This window comes from Ostrea edulis, chromosome 3 (genome assembly GCF_947568905.1).
Source record: "Ostrea edulis chromosome 3, xbOstEdul1.1, whole genome shotgun sequence".
NCBI lineage: Eukaryota > Metazoa > Mollusca > Bivalvia > Ostreida > Ostreidae > Ostrea > Ostrea edulis.
This window is the reverse complement of record NC_079166.1, coordinates 20,843,390-20,866,106: the sequence shown is the minus strand read 5'-3', so window position 1 is coordinate 20,866,106 and position 22,717 is coordinate 20,843,390. Positions and strand designations below refer to the sequence as shown.

Here is a 22,717-nt window from a genome sequence, read left to right as displayed (position 1 = left end):
GTGCCTGTATACGCAATTCTTTATTTAAAAAGGTGTTATCTCTCTATACAACAATATAAGATTAGTTTGAAAAATTTAAAAGCAAGCGCTGACGTTTTTAAAACAATTAGTCTTTATTTCATTACAACTGAGGAGACATTGGCTTCATGGAAAGCTTTTTTCGTTCTTTCTTTTTTATTGTAATATGGTTTTTGTATAAAATGTTTTAGGAGAATGCTCAGTTGCCACGTGACTGTACTTACTGAAGCTAGCGATTATGACATTTAATCTAATTTAGTTTATACGGCTACCTATTCTCTTTAGAGAAGTGGACAGGCATAGCCTACGTCCACTTCTCTTCACAAACCTTCATGTTTTGATTCTGGAAAACGTGTAAATGCCGAAACCGGTGACGGTTCACGCTAACAAACACGTTATTTCCACAACTTTAACATTAATGTAGGGGCGGATCCATGGATTGTGGCTACGGGGGATGCCACTTTATGAGGCGGGGGTCTGGGTGAAATAAATAAAACGACGCAAGTTTTAAGGGTTTTTGGAAAAAATTAAGTTCTCCCAATAAAATAATTCAAGAAATCAAAAGATTTTGTCATTCATTTCTCCGGGAGTGGAAGAAATTATTGCTTCTTTTATCGTTTAGTAAATTTCACTAAACAAGATGCCACGATTTACCTAAAATTTATATCCGCCACTGCATTAATGCATGTACTGTATTATTCACAAGGAAATCAACACTTAATCGCTGTTAATCCATTTTCATATGTTCTCAGTCCCAGGTTTAGTCTATGTTGTCGGTAGAAAAAAAAACCTGAACATCCGGAGTCGGATAATTTGGAAAAATTAATAAACACGCATTTTGGTTCTCGAATAGCTTTTTGTTTTAATAAAATAGGATTATTCTTGTTGATATCAATAAGACAACATGTTTCAATGAAAATGAAATGTCAAAAAGCTTTACAAGAAGCAAAATGTGTGTTTATTATTTCCCCCCTTTTCCGACTTCGGATGTACATTTTTTTCTACTGCTAATAGGGAATTCAAACCCGGGACTGGGAACGTGTAAAATGCTATGCCTGCCCACTTCTCTAAAGAGAATAATGGCTACCTTATGGTGTTGGGCCCGTGGAGTCGTGGTGTTCTTCGGTGTGCGCTTTACCATTTGCTCCATGTTCGTTCTTGAATGATAGAATAGAATCATAACTTTTCTGCTATTCTATACGCAGAGTTTGTACCATTTTCATACACATTAGTTTCATGTTGAAATTGACAGACATTATGAGACTGTATAATTAAATGTACATTATATGAAGCTGAATTAAGATTTAATATTTGTTCAATACATGTACAGATATATAACCTTACGCTTAATTTACTCTTTTCTGGAGATTTTTATCTTTTAAAACAAAACAATCACTATACAGACCTGTTGTGATTTTACGTTTGTAGATGCTATACTCTTAGTGTCTCAACTATAAATACAAAATAGGAAACGAAGGACATCGCGTATCCGGTGAATCAGCCTCACGTTCTTCAGAAACATGGAAAACATACATTGTTGATTCCCGGACATGTTTATTGTGCAGAAAGGAAATAACACACACGAGAAATAAAAACCTAGCCGTTCATGAACTCCGAGCGACGCGAGATGATGAAAGAGTTATCTCGCTTTTATTAAGACATTCTACAAAATGGTTCTCAAATCGCAATTTTTGATCTTTAAAACCTTTTTAGTAAATACATGTACAATTTAATTGCATTTAGATATTTTAAAAAAAGGGGGGGGGGGGCATACAAATATTTTGACACATTCAGCATACCTTATGTAGCGTGTATCTAATGCATAATTATATATTACATGTATACTGATATGTAGTACTATACTGACAGAAACAAAACAAAAAAATATTGGAAATTCAATTCAATTCATGTCCTCTTTGTCTTGTTTTCTGTTTAATGTTTGATTCTGTTTAATTAATGAAAAAATCGATGACACATATAAAGTGAAACTTCATCATTAAATTTAATCCCCAAACACAGTGGCACCGCCAGTGTTCTGGACCCGGTAAATAAAAGAACTAGAGACACTGGGTTTAATTTTGACATCTCTATTTTGAGGCAAAAATCATTGATTTACTACCTTAAAGTTGGAACTCAGCAGGTGCAAATTCCAGTAATTATACTTAAACAATTACAATTATCCACTTCATCCCTTGCCCTTTTATATTTTGTTACCGATTTATTTGGAAAATAAAAACTAATAAAGTCTTGATCATTTGTCGGTTTCAATGTTATAATCACTTTCGCATTGGATCAATGGCTTCTTCACATTTTTAATGTTTACTTTTGATTCAGGTCCATAAATGAAATTAAATCACGTGCGTGTTTCTTCCATACCGATCATCTGTCTCAGCGCGAAAGAGTATTTGGATATTTCTAATTAGGATTGTTTGAGCTGAAAGGCCACAGAGACATTGATTCTGTCAAACAAAAGTTGCAAAACTTAGTGATTTTAATTGGAGATAAACAAATAAGAGAAAATGTATTCATTGATGCTGTTTGATGTATTTTCTCGTGTTGTGCTCACATCCCCCTCTGATATGCCACCTGCATCGCCAATTAGCATACAGAGAGGCTATCAAACAGCCCCAGAATGACCGTTTATCATCATACAAAGATTTGTTTTTAAATTTGTAAAATAGACTTACGAAAAACTTTTCATCACGTTTTTCTTGAATTATACACGGTCTAAAATACTCTATCCAAAACAGCCTCATAGAGCGCCGTCCATTAGTACATGTACGACAACTAACCCACCAGCACATCTTACGATTATTAGATATGAGAATTTAGAATAAAATCATTTTTAAAGAATCTAGCTCCCTAGAATACGTCAAAATGCATTCACACACACCGAGTCTTCTTTTCACTTGAGGTGCCAGGCATCGCTGCGCGGTGTCTCATTGACTTCGCCGCCAGTGTTGTATTACCCGGTTAGATTTTCAAGGTAAAGTATATCTAGGAGGTAAAAAAAATGTAATAATTACGCATGACATCTCATCAAACGCCGAGAAATCGACGGCTTTTTCTGTAGGGATCGAAAAACCCCGACACCTGATACCTATTCATACACCCCTTACTTCTGACTGTTTCAGAAATATTATTTATTCAAAAGATATAAAGTTTTTTAATTGCGCACCCCTAGGGGTGTAATAGATCGTCTAGCAGAGGGTACCGACACCCGATCGTGTTTACTCAAGCTCCCGTGTGTACATAAGACGCTCAGGAGAAAAGCATGAGTTTAAGGGAAATATAGAAATTGCTACGTTCAATATTGCAGATAGTGCATCAAGAATTAGTTTAGATAATTTTGTTACTGAATTATTAATACGGTTTGGTGATGAGAATAACTCTTGATAGAGGTAATCACATAAGGTATGGAGTACTTTTGCAAAACAAAACAAATGTGATGTTCGGTAACGTTTGTCTTCATTAAGCTTCAAGAGCATCATGAAGTTTAATGTAAAAAAAAAAAAAACCTATTAAAATAAGAACATTTTCATTTTCTACAGGTTTTCATTTACAAGCAAAAATTTTCTACGGGCATAGTGGTAGAAAGCACGAACCACACATATATATGAAATTAAAATATCTGATTGATTACTGTATTACAATGTACATGTAAGCCTGCAGAGGTTTTCAGTGTGCTCTCTTATATCACATACCATTACTAGATAATCTGCCGGACATTTTAATAGCAGCATAATTTAGTTTAAATTTTCACACACGTTTATGAAACGTTCGCTAGTCTTTGATTTCAAAAACCGGAAAGCAATTTGAAAATTTCTGACAAAAACTAACTTCACCTGGAGTTAATTATGTCACCTCATTTGAATTACTTTTAAAACAGATCCCCCAAATAAGAGGGATATGAAAAAGCCTGGATTTTGTTGACAGCCTTTTCAGTAGTTGATGTAGCATTAACAAGCTGGTATCGCTCTCGCCTCCGGACAGACCCGTCACCGGATTGTCTGATGTGGCGTGAAGGTTTCGGCATTTAGTATCACGATTAATTGACTTCTAAAAGCTTAAGTGATTCCGGTGTGAGAGTAGGAAGAAAGATGATTGGATGATATTACGAATTCGTTCAAAATGGCGATCAATTGAGATGCGTTGACAGTTAGACAGTGAATTGACAGGCAATTGTAGGCTTTTCTTGGTCATTTGTGAAAATTGATAACAGTCACCTGTTATTCGTGTTTCGTGTACATCCCTTGTTAATTATTTCATACAGTTGAAATACCTTTTCACTTGGGGCTATGAAAATCTCCATTTTAAAATAATGGCTTTTAGTTTTCTGCATCTGAAATTGGTTCTCATGCTTACAAGATTTTTTTGACACCTCTGAGACACCACTTTAAAATTCCTGTCTTGTAAAATGATTTTTAAAGGAAAATTATATTTACAGAGAGAGTAATAAAACACTAAAGGGATTAGACGTATTTATGAAAGGAATTGAACTTCAAATGTCAAATAGAATTTATACCGATTGCATTACAATTCATGTAAAAAAGATCAAGAGGCATTGTCGGTGATTAAGAAAATATTACCGTCTTTTGACCTTAGGCAAGACAATGTATAAAAGTCTTACTCTTTTGTTCGACGCAATGTTCTAACTTTTACTTAAGACTTCGTAAGAACTCTTGTACGACCTCATGAATGCATTGATCCTCTTACACATGTCATAGCGATTAAAAAATATGCTTAATTTATGTGTATTAAAGATTAATTCCTTTTCTGATTAACTTTCCCCATAATCGCGCACCTGCACCCTCACAATGACAGACCTTAAGAGTAACAGGATAATCTGCACCAAATAATAGTTAATTCAGACGGGATTGTTTAGACAGCTTAGCCTGCAGTTAAATATTTGACTTTTGGGTAATTCTCAGATGTTTGTGGCAGACGGATATCAAATCGGATACCGCAGACGACATTTGGTAATTTTTTAAAGACAGGAAAGGTTTTTTGTTGTGTAACAGGTTAACTTTAAGTTAGCTTTTAAATTCACTGCATGTATATTTCAATGATAAAACTTTTGATTTTTTTTCCTGGAATCATTTAAATGTTTTATGACTGCATAATAGTCTAATAACTATTAAATGATGAAGTTTTAAGTTGTTGTTAGATAAACATCGATACGTGATAAAAGATCCTTATATAAAACAGCTGAACACGCAACTTTCCAAATACACGGGGAATTACTTAAATACTAAGCTATAATAGGATATTGATCGTAATCGAAATTGATTGATTATGATATCGATAATTTTCAAGTTATATGAAGCGTGAAAACCTTTCTATTCCTTTTAATTTTCGAGTCCCAAGAAGAAGAAAAAAGTTCATTCAATTTGTAATTTTAACGGAAATTAACATTTAATAAGTGACTAAACATTCTATCACAATCGTACACCAAATGTCTCTCCATAATCATTATTAGATTCTTCACCCGTTAAAACGTATTCATCATGTTTACAATATCATATTAAAAAACTAATCTGATTGGTTTATTTGGTCATGTGACCGAAGGAGGGATAAACATCGTATTTTCCTGGATTAATAATCGTATCCCTCCTCCTGTACAGAACCCCTCCAGATTTGGTTTGTACATATTTCATTGCATATATGATGTACAAAAAATTCTTACCTGAGAATGATTGATAACAATTGTCATATTAAAGCATATACATAGGCAGAATAGATACGATAATTATACATGTACATAATAACGTGAAATATATTACTTTCACGAGAATCTGCTTGAATTCAATACAACATTGAAAATTTTGCTGTTAGTTTCATACCCCAAATTGTCGATGCCCTAAAGTAAAATCGGCGTATCAATAACAAATAATTCTTAATTCTTGTATTTGATTCATTGAACATAACATTTCTTGCAGTTTTTCTATCTGAGAGAGAGAGAGAGAGAGAGAGAGAGAGAGAGAGAGAGCATATATGATTATTTTCTTTCTTTCCCCTCTCATACCCCACAGTTAGGAGAATCGACGATGTTTCTTCTGTGTAATTCATAGTAATTTTCTTTCTGACTTAAACCCATCGTTGGTTATACATACAATGACGTCTAAGATACGTATCGTAGATAAATATTGTGACCTCTTAGTCAAATATCAAGACAAATTTGTTACGGTATAAAACTCGTCCATTACATGAATGTTCAAGGCGTATGAAGCTTTATTCACCCTCCAAAAATCAGCTCCGCCTCGAGCGTTGCCACCGGAGGATACATTATAAACACATTCGCAATACTGAGTTTCAAATTTTGAAATTAAGAACGATCGTTCATTTTGTCTTTAGTCAACTATTCGGCATGGCGGGATGCATATCTAATTTTCAATACGGAGAGAGATCATTTATGTTACATAAGGAACATTTGATTTGGAGCTCCAAGTGACTTCCTAATAATCAAGTTTTATTTACTGTATATGATATCAATAAATATAACCTAACTAATGTACGTAATTATTAAAAAAAACCTCTTCTTAATTTCATTTGAATTAAAGATATCGTTCATTCAATTCATGTGCTCAAAAATTCAAACACACATTATCAAAAAATCCTTTCTCTATGCAATATTATTTAATTGTTGTTTCATCTAGTACTAAATAAAAATAAACTTTGGAAACGTGCACTTTTAAAATTTAGAAAACTAATGATATACGGTTAAAGGTCAGGATAGAGGTACGTAAACATGTTCCGTGATTGTTAAACAAATTACTCGGCAAATAATCCAGTATTCCCTTTTGAAATCGCCCTGTCTGCTCTGTTTAAAACAATGCAAGGATTGATCCATATTTCATTGTGCACAAGAATTCAGCAAAATTATTCCAAACGTAACCCCGATGTTTCGGGACTGTCCTGGGTACCTGGATCTGTAATTAATACTCAGATCAATCTCTGGCTTCTCAGAGAAATCCTTTGATAACACACTCAGTCACTTTTCAGCGTATGATTTTATTTTATAATTACATTTCTAACATTTGAGCACATATATTACATTTTATATTCACAACCAACAATATTGCACAACGACACAATTGAAAATCAATTAGAATCTGCACCCACAGTGTGGTGAAAATAACGCACGAGTTCGTGTACATACAGATAGACTCTTAAAATTCAAGTTTAATCATTGGGTTTGATATTCTTAATATAAATGCACCAACCATTGACATTAGCCCTATGTTGCATCAGAGTCCACTCAAACTTAACAAGAATGATTTGTGCGTACTATGTAAAATGCATGGAAGAAAAAATAACGAAATGCACCATCTTCTTTTTTTCAAACAGAACAAATACACAAAGATTTTTTTCCAAGTAGCAAGAAAGCTTAACAAGCAGTTGAAAAATCTGCAATTATACAATGCTCGCGATCGCATCAAGATTCTTCCCTTTAAGGGCACAATGTAAGTATTTCTTTTGTATTTAACGCCCAAACGGCCCATGGAAAATATACATGTATGCAATGAGAATGATATAAAAAAAATTATATGAGATATATGCAAATGCATGACATTCTTTTTACAAAATAATGATGTATAAGAATATGTATAAATATAATAAAAACCTCTAAATCTAACAAATGTTCACACATGTATTGTATAACTTCGCTAAAGTTTTTACTTCGGAACAAAAACCTTTTTACATTTCATGAAGATATCAACATAAGCACTCTTTCTTGCAATAAACAGATGCACCATTAGTCTGATAGCACTAAGAAAAATCTGGAAAGGTAACACTTTCACGAAAAAACCGGGAAAAGGGTCTCCAACTTGTCACTCTTAATAGGTGAAAATCAGCCAATGCACTATACAAAACGGATTAAACGTGTGTAAATAATTCAGACGTTTTATAGGGAAATACTTCAAATTCAAATAAAAGTTACGATAGAAACGTATTTATTAACACATTAACCGTGAAATACGTTTGGAAAATAGCATTGTACATCGCTACGGGCAAACTGGAATTTAATTGCTATCTGCTCGGGTAGAAATTGGCCCTATTATACCTGTAATGCTTGTATTGCATTAGCGCACATCGATGTTATTCTGTTTAGTTAGTATTTTCGCTGCGGAAGAGATTTGATTTCACGAGTGTTTAAGAATGGCGAGAGAAAAACAACCCTCGGAGATGAATTCATTCGCCGTGTGGATTTCAAGAATCATTTTCACCCCAATCTTTTGTTCCCTGCTTGGAGATGACTTAATCAAAGGCATTGTATTCCGAATTTGAACGCTGATATCGGAGAGCTCCGGCGATACCCGTGATCAGATAAACAGCGCATTGATTTTTGCTCATCAGATTAAATAAAACTAATTGCCAATTTGATTTTAAAATTTCACTACTCATAGACTTGAATGAGAAAACAAATATAGCAAAAATGGATAGATTGATGACCGTTCATGAGTGGCAGATTTTATTTCCTAAGAAATATTAACTGCTTGTTGACATGAGCGACGCCGGTCGGGCTTGAGATCCGTTTTTGCTCCTGTTTGGCCGGAGCCACTTCCGGAATTGATTTCCGAACTGTGTTTGCCGCTAATTATTTGTCAATATGACAAGCTGTCCAACATCAGAAATCACTGGATTTGAACATGTCAATAAGAAGACGTTCTATTGGGATACTGCCAATTGTCTTTCTGAAGAATAACTCGGCAATCGTGTTTCCGCATACTGTTTTTAATGTCGGGATCGACAATAATAATTTACCAAACCGGAAAGGTTGGGTTGGATAGGTGGCTTGAATATATTTGCTCAGAGTAAGTTGGGCTTGGTCTTGAAGTCCTGCCACGGTATGGATATCTCGTAAAGACTTTTCTTCTGAATTTTGTGAATTTCCAAAAGCTGCAAGAAATTTTGTATGACGTAAATTGAGTGAATCAACATCGTCCTCAATAATATGAAGTGTATATATTTTCCGCTTTACAATATTCCTTCAGTTTTATTTTAGTTTTACCAGAAGTAATTCAATTTTGAAGTAATTCTTATGCAGTTATAACCGACACCAAAGTGTAACGAACTGGGTTATGCGAACACATAATTCTGAAAGTCTTAGCATAAAAACTCTTCAACCCTGAATAAAACAACATGAGGTTTAAGTTTGATTTCTTACCTGTTTTGAAAAGAACAATGCCTTTAAGGCAGGCGAATTCGGTGGGATCAACTTGCAGAGATTTAAATTTTGATATGATCTCTTGTAGAGCTCTAATTTCAGTCATGACGTTGACAACTTTTTCAGCTGGTGCATCTTCTGAATTTAATCCTGAGGTAAATAAAGAAATGAGTAAATATATCAAACAAATAATCAAATATAAATAAATATGGATATTCTTTATCCATAGAAGAAAAACAAATTTTTAAAGCAATTAATCACAAAGAATTATACATGAATATTCAAAAACTCGCCATTTTTCATTACCTGCTACGGCAAGTAAAGGCCCGGCCTCCACGGGCATCTGAAATTGCGCCGCCCCAAGAACAAACAGTTCCCTCCATCCTTCCTCCAGCAACAACACTTGATCCCTGAACGGCAGTCCCAAGAACGCGGGGACGTTTTTCGCCCATTTTACACTCATGAAGAGCAGTCTAGCCGCCACTTCACACATGGCCTCTGGGTTGCTTGAGTATGCCTGCATTATTTCATGTGGGTACTGTAGGTAGAAATATAAGGCACGGTCACATTTTTTCTTGTTTTAATTCATTTACCGGATTACAGACTTTAAAATTCACAATCAATTTACATTCAGCATGTATATTGAATTTATCTTGCTTTTATGAACAGTTTGTTCTGACATGCTATCCTATTTTGACATATATGTCCTCAAGTCTAAGAGACGAAGCCTATCCACAACCCTTACATCTCTAATTAATCTGATTATGATTAATTATTCAATTCTCTCGTACCTTAGGCGTCGGTTGGCAGAGAATTCCGGGAGAGACGGGCGAGGGCGGAGTCACTGCACCGATGTCCACGCCATTATTCATGTGGTCCATTCCGTAACAACTGGGTAAATATGGCGGACGGAAGGGTGCTTGGGCAACAAACGCCCCATAATCTCGAGTCTCTTTAAGATACATAGCGACTTGTCTTCTGATGGTAGAATTCCTGGGTCCTCTTTCATGTTGAACAGCTATTAGATAACAATATTATATTATCCTTTCATTAAAAAAAAAAGAAGAAAATTTGTTGCGTTGAAGATGTTCATATTCATGATATCTAGGCTGCATTAGGAACATTAGATTATATTTTATTTAATCTACATGTAGCTCTGTCTTTATTTAATTTTTCTTTGGATAGTTTTAAACTTTTTATACATTACGCACCATCTTTATTCATGCCAGCCTCCAGACACTTTTTTAGTCGACATGCTCTACATTGATTTCTGTGAGTCTTGTCCACTGGGCATGCTCCCTGACCACGTGACTTGCAGATGTACTGTCTATTTCGCCTAATGGATCTCTGATAAACATAATGATGAATAATAATAAGTAAATACACATTCCATGTGATTGTTGTTTATCTACTTCTATCAATAAAAAACCATGAAATAAACAAATACTGAATAGATAAATAACAAACAAACAAAGAACAAGGTTTTAAAATGCTGAAGTGCATTTGAAAAATATCATTACATTTTTTTCCGACAAATCATATATTATTTAGGTATTTTAACAACGAAAGCCCCGGATATGCATGCATTTGTGATATATCTTCCTCATTTCACCGTGCAGATTAGTTCCTGCGGGTATTAAATTCTAGTCAACCCCAAGACTTGCAATACTTTAAAAACTGGCAAAGGTTGAACAATGAATAAAGAATTTTTTGTTATGTTTGAAGTGAAGTCTAAACGCAAAGAGAAAATCCGTCGGCAAACATATCCCAGAAAATCCAACCAATCTTCAAAACAAAGAGCTTATAGCCGTACACGAGTGTTTTCAATTTATTGATTAATAATCAGTTTTTGGGCGCATTGCTGTCGAATTAAGGGAAAAGAGGATGTCGGTATTATACAGTATCGTCGCACTCTGAACTTATAAGCACAGTGTATTTCACTTTGGTCGAGCAACAGTCAACAACCACAAACATGCCCTTCACACAGCCTTTAAAATGTGATGTTGCGCTTACTGTGGGCTTAAGGTGGTCAAATATTGACTCGGTGTTTCGCAAAAGTCATATTTGTTCACTTGAATATACCCGTTTATTAAGACATTTTTTATCCGAAATAATAAGGACCTCGAGTGTTTTAGGACTCCCTCTTAACACTACCAATTTTGATCAAATCAGCTTCTTTTTGTTAATTTGTTTACCCATTTAATATACTTTGAAGATTTCGTAACCGATTTTAAAGAAAAATGAATTACCAAATTTAAAGATATCCGTAAAGTACAAATGCCCTATATAATCTTTTAAGTGTGTAATTGTGTCGAACCTCCAGTGTAGGTGTGATCTCAGTTAAATTTGAATTATCGTTTTTAAGAGTAATCACCAACAACAATCCCCCCATCCCCCAAAAACAATGGCAGTCATCATGCATAGACAACACATTTCAAAACTCTTTATCAATCTAAAGAGATGAAACTTCAAAAGCTGGGTTGATATCGATAATTGTTGCAAGGCGCAACTTTATACACAAGAATCTAGTGAAAAAATGTAATTATACCTTGAAAAACCCTGCACAGCCATCACATGCATAGATACCATAGTGTTTTCCCGAGGAGTGATCTTGACAAACTTTGCAAGGGATGTCAGTTAAAATGCGACCTGAAAAAGACATCAAATGTAGAGTGTTGACACTAATCAACTAAACTATAGCAATTAAAACAAAATAAATTTCTATTGAAAATGTCAGCATTCGAAAAACACCCATCCCTAGCCAAAGTCCCCCTCTCAGTCCCTTAAATTATAGACATATATAAAGAAAAGCAATGCTTACTTAGGTGGGATTTTTAAAAAAGACCAATATTATTTATTTTTAATATGACTAGGATATGTCCATCCGCATTTGTTCACCCAGCATTATCACTCTTCCATCTTCCCTACATATAGCTAGCCCTATGAAATTACATAACAGATAACGTTTAACCTTATCGGGCCCTGCGTCATTTAAAAAAAAAAAAACACCTCTCAATGATTTTCTTTATCAATTATTTCGTGTATTTTCCTCTTAACCTTAGGGAAGAAATTAAATGAAAAAAAAAGTTATGATTTATTGTAATTTGTAAGTATGCTCATTTAATTCCGAACACGATTTGTTTGTTTAGACCTTATCATTTCTGCTATTTCATTTAGTTAATGGTTTATCTGTGAAATTGCCACAAGAAGTCAATATGAGAATAAATAAAAAATTAAATTTTATGGAGTGAAATATGTCCGCCGTTTATCGGTTCTTAGCCAGCAACCACGTTATACCTTAAACACGTGCAAACGAACAGACGCACCATTTCCGAAGTTAAGCTATATTGGGGAAGTTAATCTATGTGACTGAAAACATTTGTAATTAGAAGTGACATTTTTATTTCTGCCATGAATTGATTGCCCCCCGTGCGTTCCACTTCCTTTATAATTCTGAAGAGAACGAGCCGTTTCCAGGCATTTGGAGGAATTTCGAAAAACATATGTTACATCGAATATGTCCAAATAAGATATTTATCAATTGAACAATGGACATTTGTTCAAATTCAAGCATTCAACTCCCTCACTTCACTTATAACTCTTAAAGCTTGTGGACAATGAGGTATTTATGTAGATAAGTCATGTCAGTAGATTCATCCTTTATATTGTGTAATGTCGGTTATAGAGTGACTTATGTGGCTTTTTTGTCCAATAACGTGAAAATATTCTTTAAGTCCGTGGCTGCAACGTCTTATTCGGTGCGGAACTTGCACGTAATACTGTCTCCCGGGTATACGAAAGTTTTTGTATTCTTTAAGCTGTATAAAGCGGCACAGGTGCTTCGCTGAAAATTCGGGCTGGTTTTTCAAACAATCCCAGCTCATAAAAAGATGCCCCAGGTGTTTTGTTATTTACCTTCGTATCATAATATGGATTAAACATATTAACTTTATCACGAATTCGAATTTGAAAAAAAATATTTCATAAAGACTTTTCGATTAATGATGTTCCCCCACTCTTGATGTTTCTTGCTGGTCTTCCATTGTTGACAACAATTCAGCTCGCTTTAGGATAATAAAGAAGTCACTTTTAATCACACTTAAAGTTACAAAAAAAACCTAGGTTCAGTGAATAAACTCCCTTCTTAAGACACTTCCCAAGATTGAAGTTGGTTTAAGTCAATACACGAATTTAGAATATTACTCGTGTCATGAAAATTTTAAATATGTTATAAAAGCTAATCCTTTTCTAAGATATCGCGTTATGTAGTATTTAGATGCTTGGTATAAATATTTAATTAACAATTAAAGATACATGTAGGATTAATCAATCGAAAGGAGGAAATTTAGTCATGTGAAGATTTTATATATTTCCGTATATAATTTCTAAACTGAATAAATTGATTTAGCTGATGCTGAGTATCATCATTATTACGAATGTGAATTATAATTCATGTGCAATACAAATCGTTATTAAATATGCACTGTAATCACTCATTCCCGCCCTTATTCCACAAAAAAAAAAAAAAAAATAACTCCCACCTAAAATGAATGCCATTAATAATTAATTCATCAGATACAGAAGAAAATTAAGTATAAATCTGATACCCAATGCATAATATAACTGAAAACAAATCTATCTGTACGAAGATACAAATTACGGAAATTTCTCTCGTAAACTTAATTTTAGAGGGTCGCGTCAAACAGACAATCGATTTCAATCTGGCTTTTTTGCCCACACCATCATATTTATATGGTCTCACTCGCCGTTGACTATCAACTTTGGATTGTCACCTGCGAGGCCGCTAATTAAAACAAGGCCTGTTGTCGCTTGGCTATCAGTCGTATTTCCTTCTCGCTTCCTGCAACTTCTTTTGTAGTTCGACTTGACTTTCCGGGGTTAGTTGCTGATAGGTAAGTCTATGTGGGTTAAGTGGCTTTTAAACATTAATTAAAGACCCTCTCTTCTTTGTAGTCGAATACCTGTTTGCATGCAACACATGCATTTTTTTTCAAGCCACCAAAACGGTTTTCCTCTTGATAGTCCTGTTGAGGGTGCCGTGTTGTTATTTCTGAGGAGGACAGACATGATGTCATAATTGTCAACGTTAGGTAACCGGGAGATCGCGTGATTTCATTACAGCCTGGATTAATTTGTTTAGATAAAACACCAGTATTTCCGATGTGGAATAAGGTTCTAATGACTTTTTGAAATCCAAATATAACTTGGTAACCTCATAAAGCCGAGATAAGACATTAAATGTTTTCTTTAAGTCTTGAAAGGAAATTGTAAACTTTGTTTTATAGACAGGAACTTACAGAGAATTAAAATTACTGTCTAGTGAGACACGTTTCTTCGTTTTAATCTTTTTATACCATTTTTAATACAATTTTCTATGTGATATTATTTAAGAAATTGCCTATAATAAATTAATCCATATCACTTTCATTCTTCATACCTTATTCTGATCATTATCTAAGTGTTTAATGTATTAATTATTCAATTTTTGTAATAAATTATTCCCATTATTTCTCATAATGAATAGAAATTATCAACAAGATAATTTTTAAGCTATGACTTACTTGAAGTTCCTGCAACTTTATTCATTTTTCTTTCTCCTCTTCTTGGTGAAAGTCTTCAAAATTATCACATCAAAATCAAAACTGCAGTGTAAATATTGAATCAATATCTAACTTATAGTGTCTGGGCCCCGGACACGTAAACACACCAGCACAGACGACATCAACCTCCAAAGGCTTCACGAATCAGAAATTTTGGAACGATTCTTGGGGACTTTTTCACCCCGATCTCCGAAGTTCACTTGACAAAAAGTTGGAAAGTTATCCGTTAGTTTTTTAAGTCTGCATCGCTTTCAACACCCCATATATTGTCCCTAAACAATATCGCTACTAGCTTTCTGTACCCTCACCCGAAATAGCGCGACGCGATTGGCTGTTCACCGAACAATATAGAACCAGGCCCACCTTCCTTCAATCCAATACTTAACCTTTATAACACACAGGTAGACTTCAATTGATCGGTTTTAATCCCGGTTTGATAGACTGGGCATTTTGCAGCGATTTGCTGGCCATTGTTCACCCTATGAGTTATCTCCTCCCCCTACAGTATTTGACGTCTCTGTTTAATCTAATGATAAATTTCTCCCGTGTACATCTAGTTATAAAATCGAAATGAAAAGATCGCCAGTACAGGAAATTTAAATACACAGTAGAAAGTTCTTTTTGAAATAGTATTCATTGAGGTTTTAAATATCAGAAATGCATCTGAATCAAACATTGGAAAAAAGTGCCTTTTAAAGGGCAGAAATTATACGAAATCATAATTTATGAGAAATTTAAAATCTTTTCGTGCTATCCTATATATGCGTTAGAGTAAATGCTGATAAATCATGTTATATGTATATATGGACCATGATGAATACGATGCAAGGCTTGAATTCAAATCGAACTCTGAGAATATTATGCTAATTTCAATGAAATTGCAACCGAACGTATAAGGTTAGAAAAACGTGACGGGGTTGATGATTTGTGTGGTTTAAAAATTAATAAGGTATTTAAATAAAACAGAACAATTTCAAAATATATTCTGCTAAAACTGGTAATTCTGCTCATGGAACTACTTGTATTACAGCTCATTAATTCCTAAAAATATATTTGACCTCGTAAACTCTATGGCCTGGCGAGGTTGTTCGCAGATTTTCGTGTGTTTTCCCCTTTTCTTCCTTTCGCAACCGGGGCGAAATTGCTGCTCCAGATAAGCTTAGTCCAGATTTAAATGACAAGAAATGAGAAAAAATATTGACAATGTACGCTTTAGTCCTTATCTGATGTCTCAAGTATACTTTTTTAATGTAGTAAAACATGTCTTAGGGAGTTTATCTGATTTAATTTGCTACAATTCGATGATCTGTCTTGACGTGGACGACAGATCATTATCGGATGTTTAAGTGTCCCCGTGTTCATTGTCGGCTTAAAGAGAAAGAGGTTTTCTCCTTTTAAAAACTTTTATTGAAACCTCTTCCTAGAAAATCTAAAATAATAGATTCGTTGTCTGTTTGTTGCGGAGTGATTCCTGTCTATTAAAATAAATTTTCATTAGAGTTTAGTTATCAGCTTAAACAAAAACATATTAGGTTCTGTATGAAGTTTTGTATGCATAAGAAATTTTAAAAATGACTCCACAGTACTTTACATTTGATCTTTAAGTTTCTGTGTAAGTTTCCCTTATTCGATGTCTGAAAGCTGATTTAATGCTAGAAAAATAAAATTAAAAGATAATGATATTAACAGGAACACGGGCGATCACATATCAGATGCTATTACAAGTAAGCCCGCTTAGACGCACGATGGATGAAAATGTACGCCCCTTGTTTGTAGTAAACAATCAGATTGTTTCATCCTTCTTTGTAGTAAAACTTTTAGGTCGACTTTACTGACATCTTTTTCATTTCGAATATCTAAAATATCAATGATACTAGGACGAAACATATCAGAAGTGATCACTAGCGCCGTAAGATTAAAAATTTTAAAGGAATTTCAATAAATACATCTTGAAAATAAATAAATAAATTTTGGACACGTGTATGAAATACCGCCACCACATCAAAACTGGTAGAGTGGTTCAGCGAAAATTTCAATGATCATTTGAAGGTCCATGACGTCATAAAAACCTTAGTTTCGTAATCTACTTGATTTGAACATATTTTATTGTATATACTATATACAAAAGGATTAGAAACAAGTTCTTGCAACTTACGAGTTCTTCTCCGTATAGAAAATAGAATAGCACACAATTGTCATTAATATACAGTAAATAGTTAATACAATAATGGTACATATAGGTATATTCTATAAGTAGTAGTACAATATAGCATTAATTGAATCTTTTGGTTTCTTGAATGCATGTACGTAATCTACTCTCCACTGAAATAACGTGTGATGCCAGGATATCCATCCTATGGAAAATTGTGGCCTAATAAGACTGGTCTAAAATTATCTGGACACTACTTCGGACATCTACATGGTGATACATTGTGATACAGGGTGATACATTGTTCTGAGTTTAAGGACAACGAAGGCGTTTGACCTTCATGATGGTGTTATACTGTAATAAAATCAACAAAGTGGTCTGCACAATTTTTGTATTTCTCATGTATTCTCATACATAGTATACCTATCCATCAGCTTTTTTTCTATATGAAATACATCACGAAATATAACAATAATAATAATTTGGGGGTACTCGTGTCGGATTTAGGGGGGAGGTGCAGGTGGCGCCCCTAAAAGTTTCAAATTTAAGGTAAATCGTGGTATCTTGTTTAGAAAAATGTACTAAACGATAAAAGAAGCAATAATTGCTACCACTCCCGGAGAAATAAATGACAAATTCTTTTGATTTCTTGAATTATTTTATTGGGAGAACTTAATTTTTTTCCCCAAACCCTTAAATGTGCGTCATTTTACTAATTTCACCTTATCAAAATTGATAGAAAATAGTACAAATTACTTAAATAGGAGACATATTTCAAGCCCTACAAAATCTGTAAAATCCAGGAGCTTGGACACACTGGGGGCCTCAAGGCGGCCCCCCAGACCCCCTCATAAAGTGGCGCCCCCGTAACCGCAATTCCTAGATCCGACCCTGAGTACCCTACGATTTTCCATATATAACCTCGATAGAACGTTTTTCATTCGGTGTCGTTTCAAACAAACTAAAATGTATCGTAGACATTTCCAGAAGAGATGAAACAACACAGTCTATGAAATAATCACACGTCGTTATATATGAAGTTTTTTTTTTTCAATTAAAACAAATGTAATTGTGAAACTTTGCACATTTTGTTTTGATATAGGAAATGCGTCAAGATTTAGGGTTACACTAGATATGCATGATATATCTTGATTTATTGTTGATACTTTGTTAAGTGCTTTGACTTCAATCTTCGCAAATTTTCTGTGTAATAATGAAATATGAGTGAGCATTCGTGAAGAGAATATATTTACATGCATAGAGAATATATTTACATGCATAGAGAATATATTTACGTGCATAGAGAATATATTTACATGCATAGAGAATGTATCGTCATGTACAGAGAATCTATCGTCACGTTTAGATAATGCATCTACATGCACAGAGAATATAGTACGTTTGTTTTATGTCCCGTCGAGAAATTTCCACTCATATTGAGACGTCACCAGTTGTAGGTGAAGTACCACTAATTTAGACCTATGCTTATCGCACAGGGCCGTAGCAATGAAGGTTCTTTAACGTGCCAACACCTGCCACGACGCGAGACCTCCGTTTTTATGATCACATCACTTTTGAATGCCGTGCAGCAATCACTTCCTATCTTAACATCTTACGTTTAACGTGGCCATGGCATGAGTGGGGCTCGAACTCACGGCCTCCCGGTTTCTCGGTTACGAAGCGAACGCTCTACCACTGACCTACCGGGACCGGATTGAAATAGACCAATCTAACACGGGTTCAATGATAAGTTGTACAATCAATGAAATACATGTACATCTTGTAATGTGTAACACGCGTGCAGTAATCACTGATACAGTGATTGGTGTATAGTATTAACTCCAGCCAACAGAATGAGTGTGGTTACTATACGTATTTAGGGCCAAGTTTCACAGAAGTATAAATAAAGTTTAGAATAATACCTTTAATTAAAAGCCAGCCACAGATTTAGAACCAATATTTCGTGGATTTAAAAAGAGTTAATACATTGTACACACAAATGAGCCTCGTTTCTTATAAGCGGTGCTTAATATACAGCCTATGTACAAAAGCCTTATAACTTCGATGAAATAATGTGTGAAAAATATTGATTTTGTTTCAAATTTAGGGTTGAAAGCATTTTAATGAAAGTTTTTACTTGAAATCCCATTATATATTATAATCCGTGTTTCTACCTAATACCATTACATATATCACTATTCGTGTATCAAGGATCTACATACAAATGGGCGAGTGTCACATCAGATGGTGTATATTTCACCTTCTTATGATAACGTTTTCTAACCAAGGCGAGGATTGCAAATCCTCACCCAATTAGATCTGCCACCGCTAAACATCTTATCATATCTATGTTGATACACCGAAAAAGTTAATATATACAACACGATGGTGCACAGCAATATTCAAGAAAACACATAGTGTATCTATAGACAGAAACACATACTGTATCTATTTACAGAAACACATACTGTATTTATACACAGAAACACATACTGTATCTATAGACAGAAACACATACTGTATCTATAGACAGAGACACATACTGTATCTATAGACAGAAACACATACTGTATCTATAGACAGAGACACATACTGTATCTATATACAGAAACACATAGTGTATCTATAGACAGAAACACATACTGTATCTATAGACAGAAACACATACTGTATCTATAGACAGACACACATACTGTATCTATAGACAGACACACATACTGTATCTATAGACAGACACATATACTGTATCTATAGACAGGCACATATACTGTATCTATAGACAGACACACATACTGTATCTATAGACAGAAACACATACTGTATCTATAGACAGACACACATACTGTATTTATACACAGAAACACATAGTGTATCTATAGACAGGCACATATACTGTATCTCTAGACAGACACACATACTGTATCTATAGACAGACACACATACTGTATCTATAGACAGAAACACATACTGTATTTATACACAGAAACACATAGTGTATCTATAGACAGAAACACACACTGTATCTATAGACAGAAACACACACTGTATCTATATACAGAAACACATAGTGTATCTATAGACAGAAACACATACTGTATCTATAGACAGACACACATACTGTATCTATAGACAGACACACATACTGTATCTATAGACAGGCACATATACTGTATCTATAGACAGACACACATACAGTGTCTATAGACAGAAACACATACTGTATTTATACACAGAAACACATACTGTATCTATAGACAGACACACAAACTGTATCTATAGACAGAAACACACATACTGTATCTATAGACAGAAACACACATACTGTATCTATAGACAGAAACACATAGTGTATCTATACACAGAAACACATACTGTATCTATATACAGAAACACATAGTGTATCTATAGACAGAAACACATACTGTATCTATAGACAGACACACATACTGTATCTATAGACAGACACACACACTGTATCTATAGACAGGCACATATACTGTATCTATAGACAGACACACATAGTGTATCTATAGACAGACACACATACTGTATCTATAGAAAGACACACATACTGTATCTATAGACATAAACACATAGTGTATCTATAGACAGAAACACATACTGTATCTATAGACAGACACACATACTGTATCTATAGACAGACACACACACTGTATCTATAGACAGGCACATATACTGTATCTATAGACAGACACACATACTGTATCTATAGACAGACACACATACTGTATCTATAGACAGAAACACATACTGTATTTATACACAGAAACACATACTGTATCTATAGACAGACACACAAACTGTATCTATAGACAGACACACATACTGTATCTATACACAGAAACACATACTGTATCTATAGACAGAAACACATACTATATCTATAGACAGAAACACATACTGTATCTATAGACAGACACACATACTGTATCTATAGACAGGCACACATATACTGTATCTATAGACAGACACACATACTGTATCTATAGACAGGCACACACACTGTATCTATAAACAGAAACGCATACTGTATCTATACACAGAAACACATACTGTATCTATAGACAGAAACGCATACTGTATCTATACACAGACACACATACTGTATCTATAGACAGGCACACATACTGTATCTTTAGACAGAAACACATACTGTATCTATAGACAGGCACACATATACTGTATTTATAGACAGGCACACATATACTGTATCTATAGACAGGCACACATACTGTATCTATAGACAGACACACATAATGTATCTATACACATGAACACATACTGTATCTATAGACAGAAACACATACTGTATCTATAGACAGAAACACATACCGTATATATAGACAGACACACATGTATCTATAGACAGAAACACATACTGTATCTATAGACAGAAACACATACTGTATTTATAGACAGAAACACATATTGTATCTATGGACAGAAACACATACTGTATCTATAGACAGAAACACATACTGTATCTATAGACAGACACACATGTATCTATAGACAGAAACACATACTGTATCTATAGACAGAAACACATACTGTATTTATAGACAGAAACACATATTGTATCTATAGACAGAAACACATACTGTATCTATAGACAAAACACATAGTGTATCTATAGACAGACACACATAATGTATCTATAAACAGAAACACATACTGTATATATACACAGAAACACATACTGTATCTATAGACAGAAATACATACCGTACTGTAGACAGAAACACATACTGTATCTATAGACAGACACACATAATGTATCTATAGACAGACACACATACTGTATCTATAAACAGAAACACATACTGTATCTATAGGCAGAAACACATACTGTATCTATAGACAGAAATACATACTGTATCTATAGACAGAAACACATACAGTATCTATAGACAGGCACACATACTGTATCTATAGACAGACACATATACTGTATCTATAGACAGAAACACATACTGTATCTATAGACAGAAACACATACTGTATCTATAGACAGAAACGCATACTGTATCTATAGACAGAAACACATACTGTATCTATAGACAGAAACGCATACTGTATCTATATACAGAAACACATAATGTACTGTAGACAGAAACACATACTGCATCTATATACAGAAACACATACTGTATCTATAGACAGGAACACCCAGAACAATCACTTTAGCGAATATTATCAAATGTGAAAAAAATAGCATTTAAATCTTTGGAGTAGTCGAGTGATCGGTAATTTTGAAATGAACTTGTACGGTACCTCTGATCACTTGATTTGAATGTGAGGGGTTTCCTGTACAACAGAACATCTATTTATCACTGAAATCGTTTGTCTGCGTCATTTCTTTAACTTCTAAGCTAGAAGACGGTACGCATTTTCTGAGATGCTGATTAACTGGTGACCGGTTATTGGTGTCTGTCTGATTCGATGTGACGTGGAATAATTTATGTCAAAAGACGAGACTCGGCGAATCAAGTACAAGATGTAACTTTTATTCAGAGACCAGACATCTAGAAGGAAAAGTTCTCATGACTCGAGACAATAATTACCTTTTGTTGTTCAACAACAGAAATGTCAAAGATATCATAAACAAGATAGAATTATATCTTCTAATTTCATCCCAGATTCCAAAACACGATTTAGTCTTCTCGGACAATAGAGTGATATCGATACCTGTTTAGACTACGCTAGCAGCAGGTTATGCATCAACTCCTCCCCAAACCC

The 22,717-nt window shown here is 34.3% G+C and overlaps 1 protein-coding gene across 1 annotated transcript; it reads right to left on the bottom strand.

Annotated features, from left to right (window-relative positions):
* Positions 1–7,013: 7,013 nt before the first annotated feature.
* Positions 7,014–15,280, bottom strand: LOC125677257 (nuclear receptor subfamily 2 group E member 1-like). The gene is made up of 7 exons (XM_048915263.2): positions 14,770–15,280; positions 11,736–11,836; positions 10,399–10,534; positions 9,979–10,205; positions 9,494–9,725; positions 9,188–9,337; positions 7,014–8,919 (listed from the first exon to the last, which is right to left on the bottom strand). The coding sequence occupies exons 1-7, from the start codon at positions 14,792–14,794 to the stop codon at positions 8,648–8,650; spliced, it is 1,143 nt and encodes a 380-aa protein (XP_048771220.1). The 5' UTR covers positions 14,795–15,280; the 3' UTR covers positions 7,014–8,647.
* Positions 15,281–22,717: the final 7,437 nt, after the last annotated feature.

Excerpts from the sequence above, each read along its gene's own strand:
- LOC125677257 (XM_048915263.2), bottom strand. The coding sequence starts at position 14,794 with ATGAATAAAGTTGCAGGAACTTCAA. Across the intron at positions 11,837-14,769 it reads TAAAGTTGCAGGAACTTCAA|GTCGCATTTTAACTGACATC; the intron begins GTAAGTCATAGC and ends TGTCTTTTTCAG. Across the intron at positions 9,726-9,978 it reads TCTGCCAACCGACGCCTAAG|TACCCACATGAAATAATGCA; the intron begins GTACGAGAGAAT and ends TTCTACCTACAG.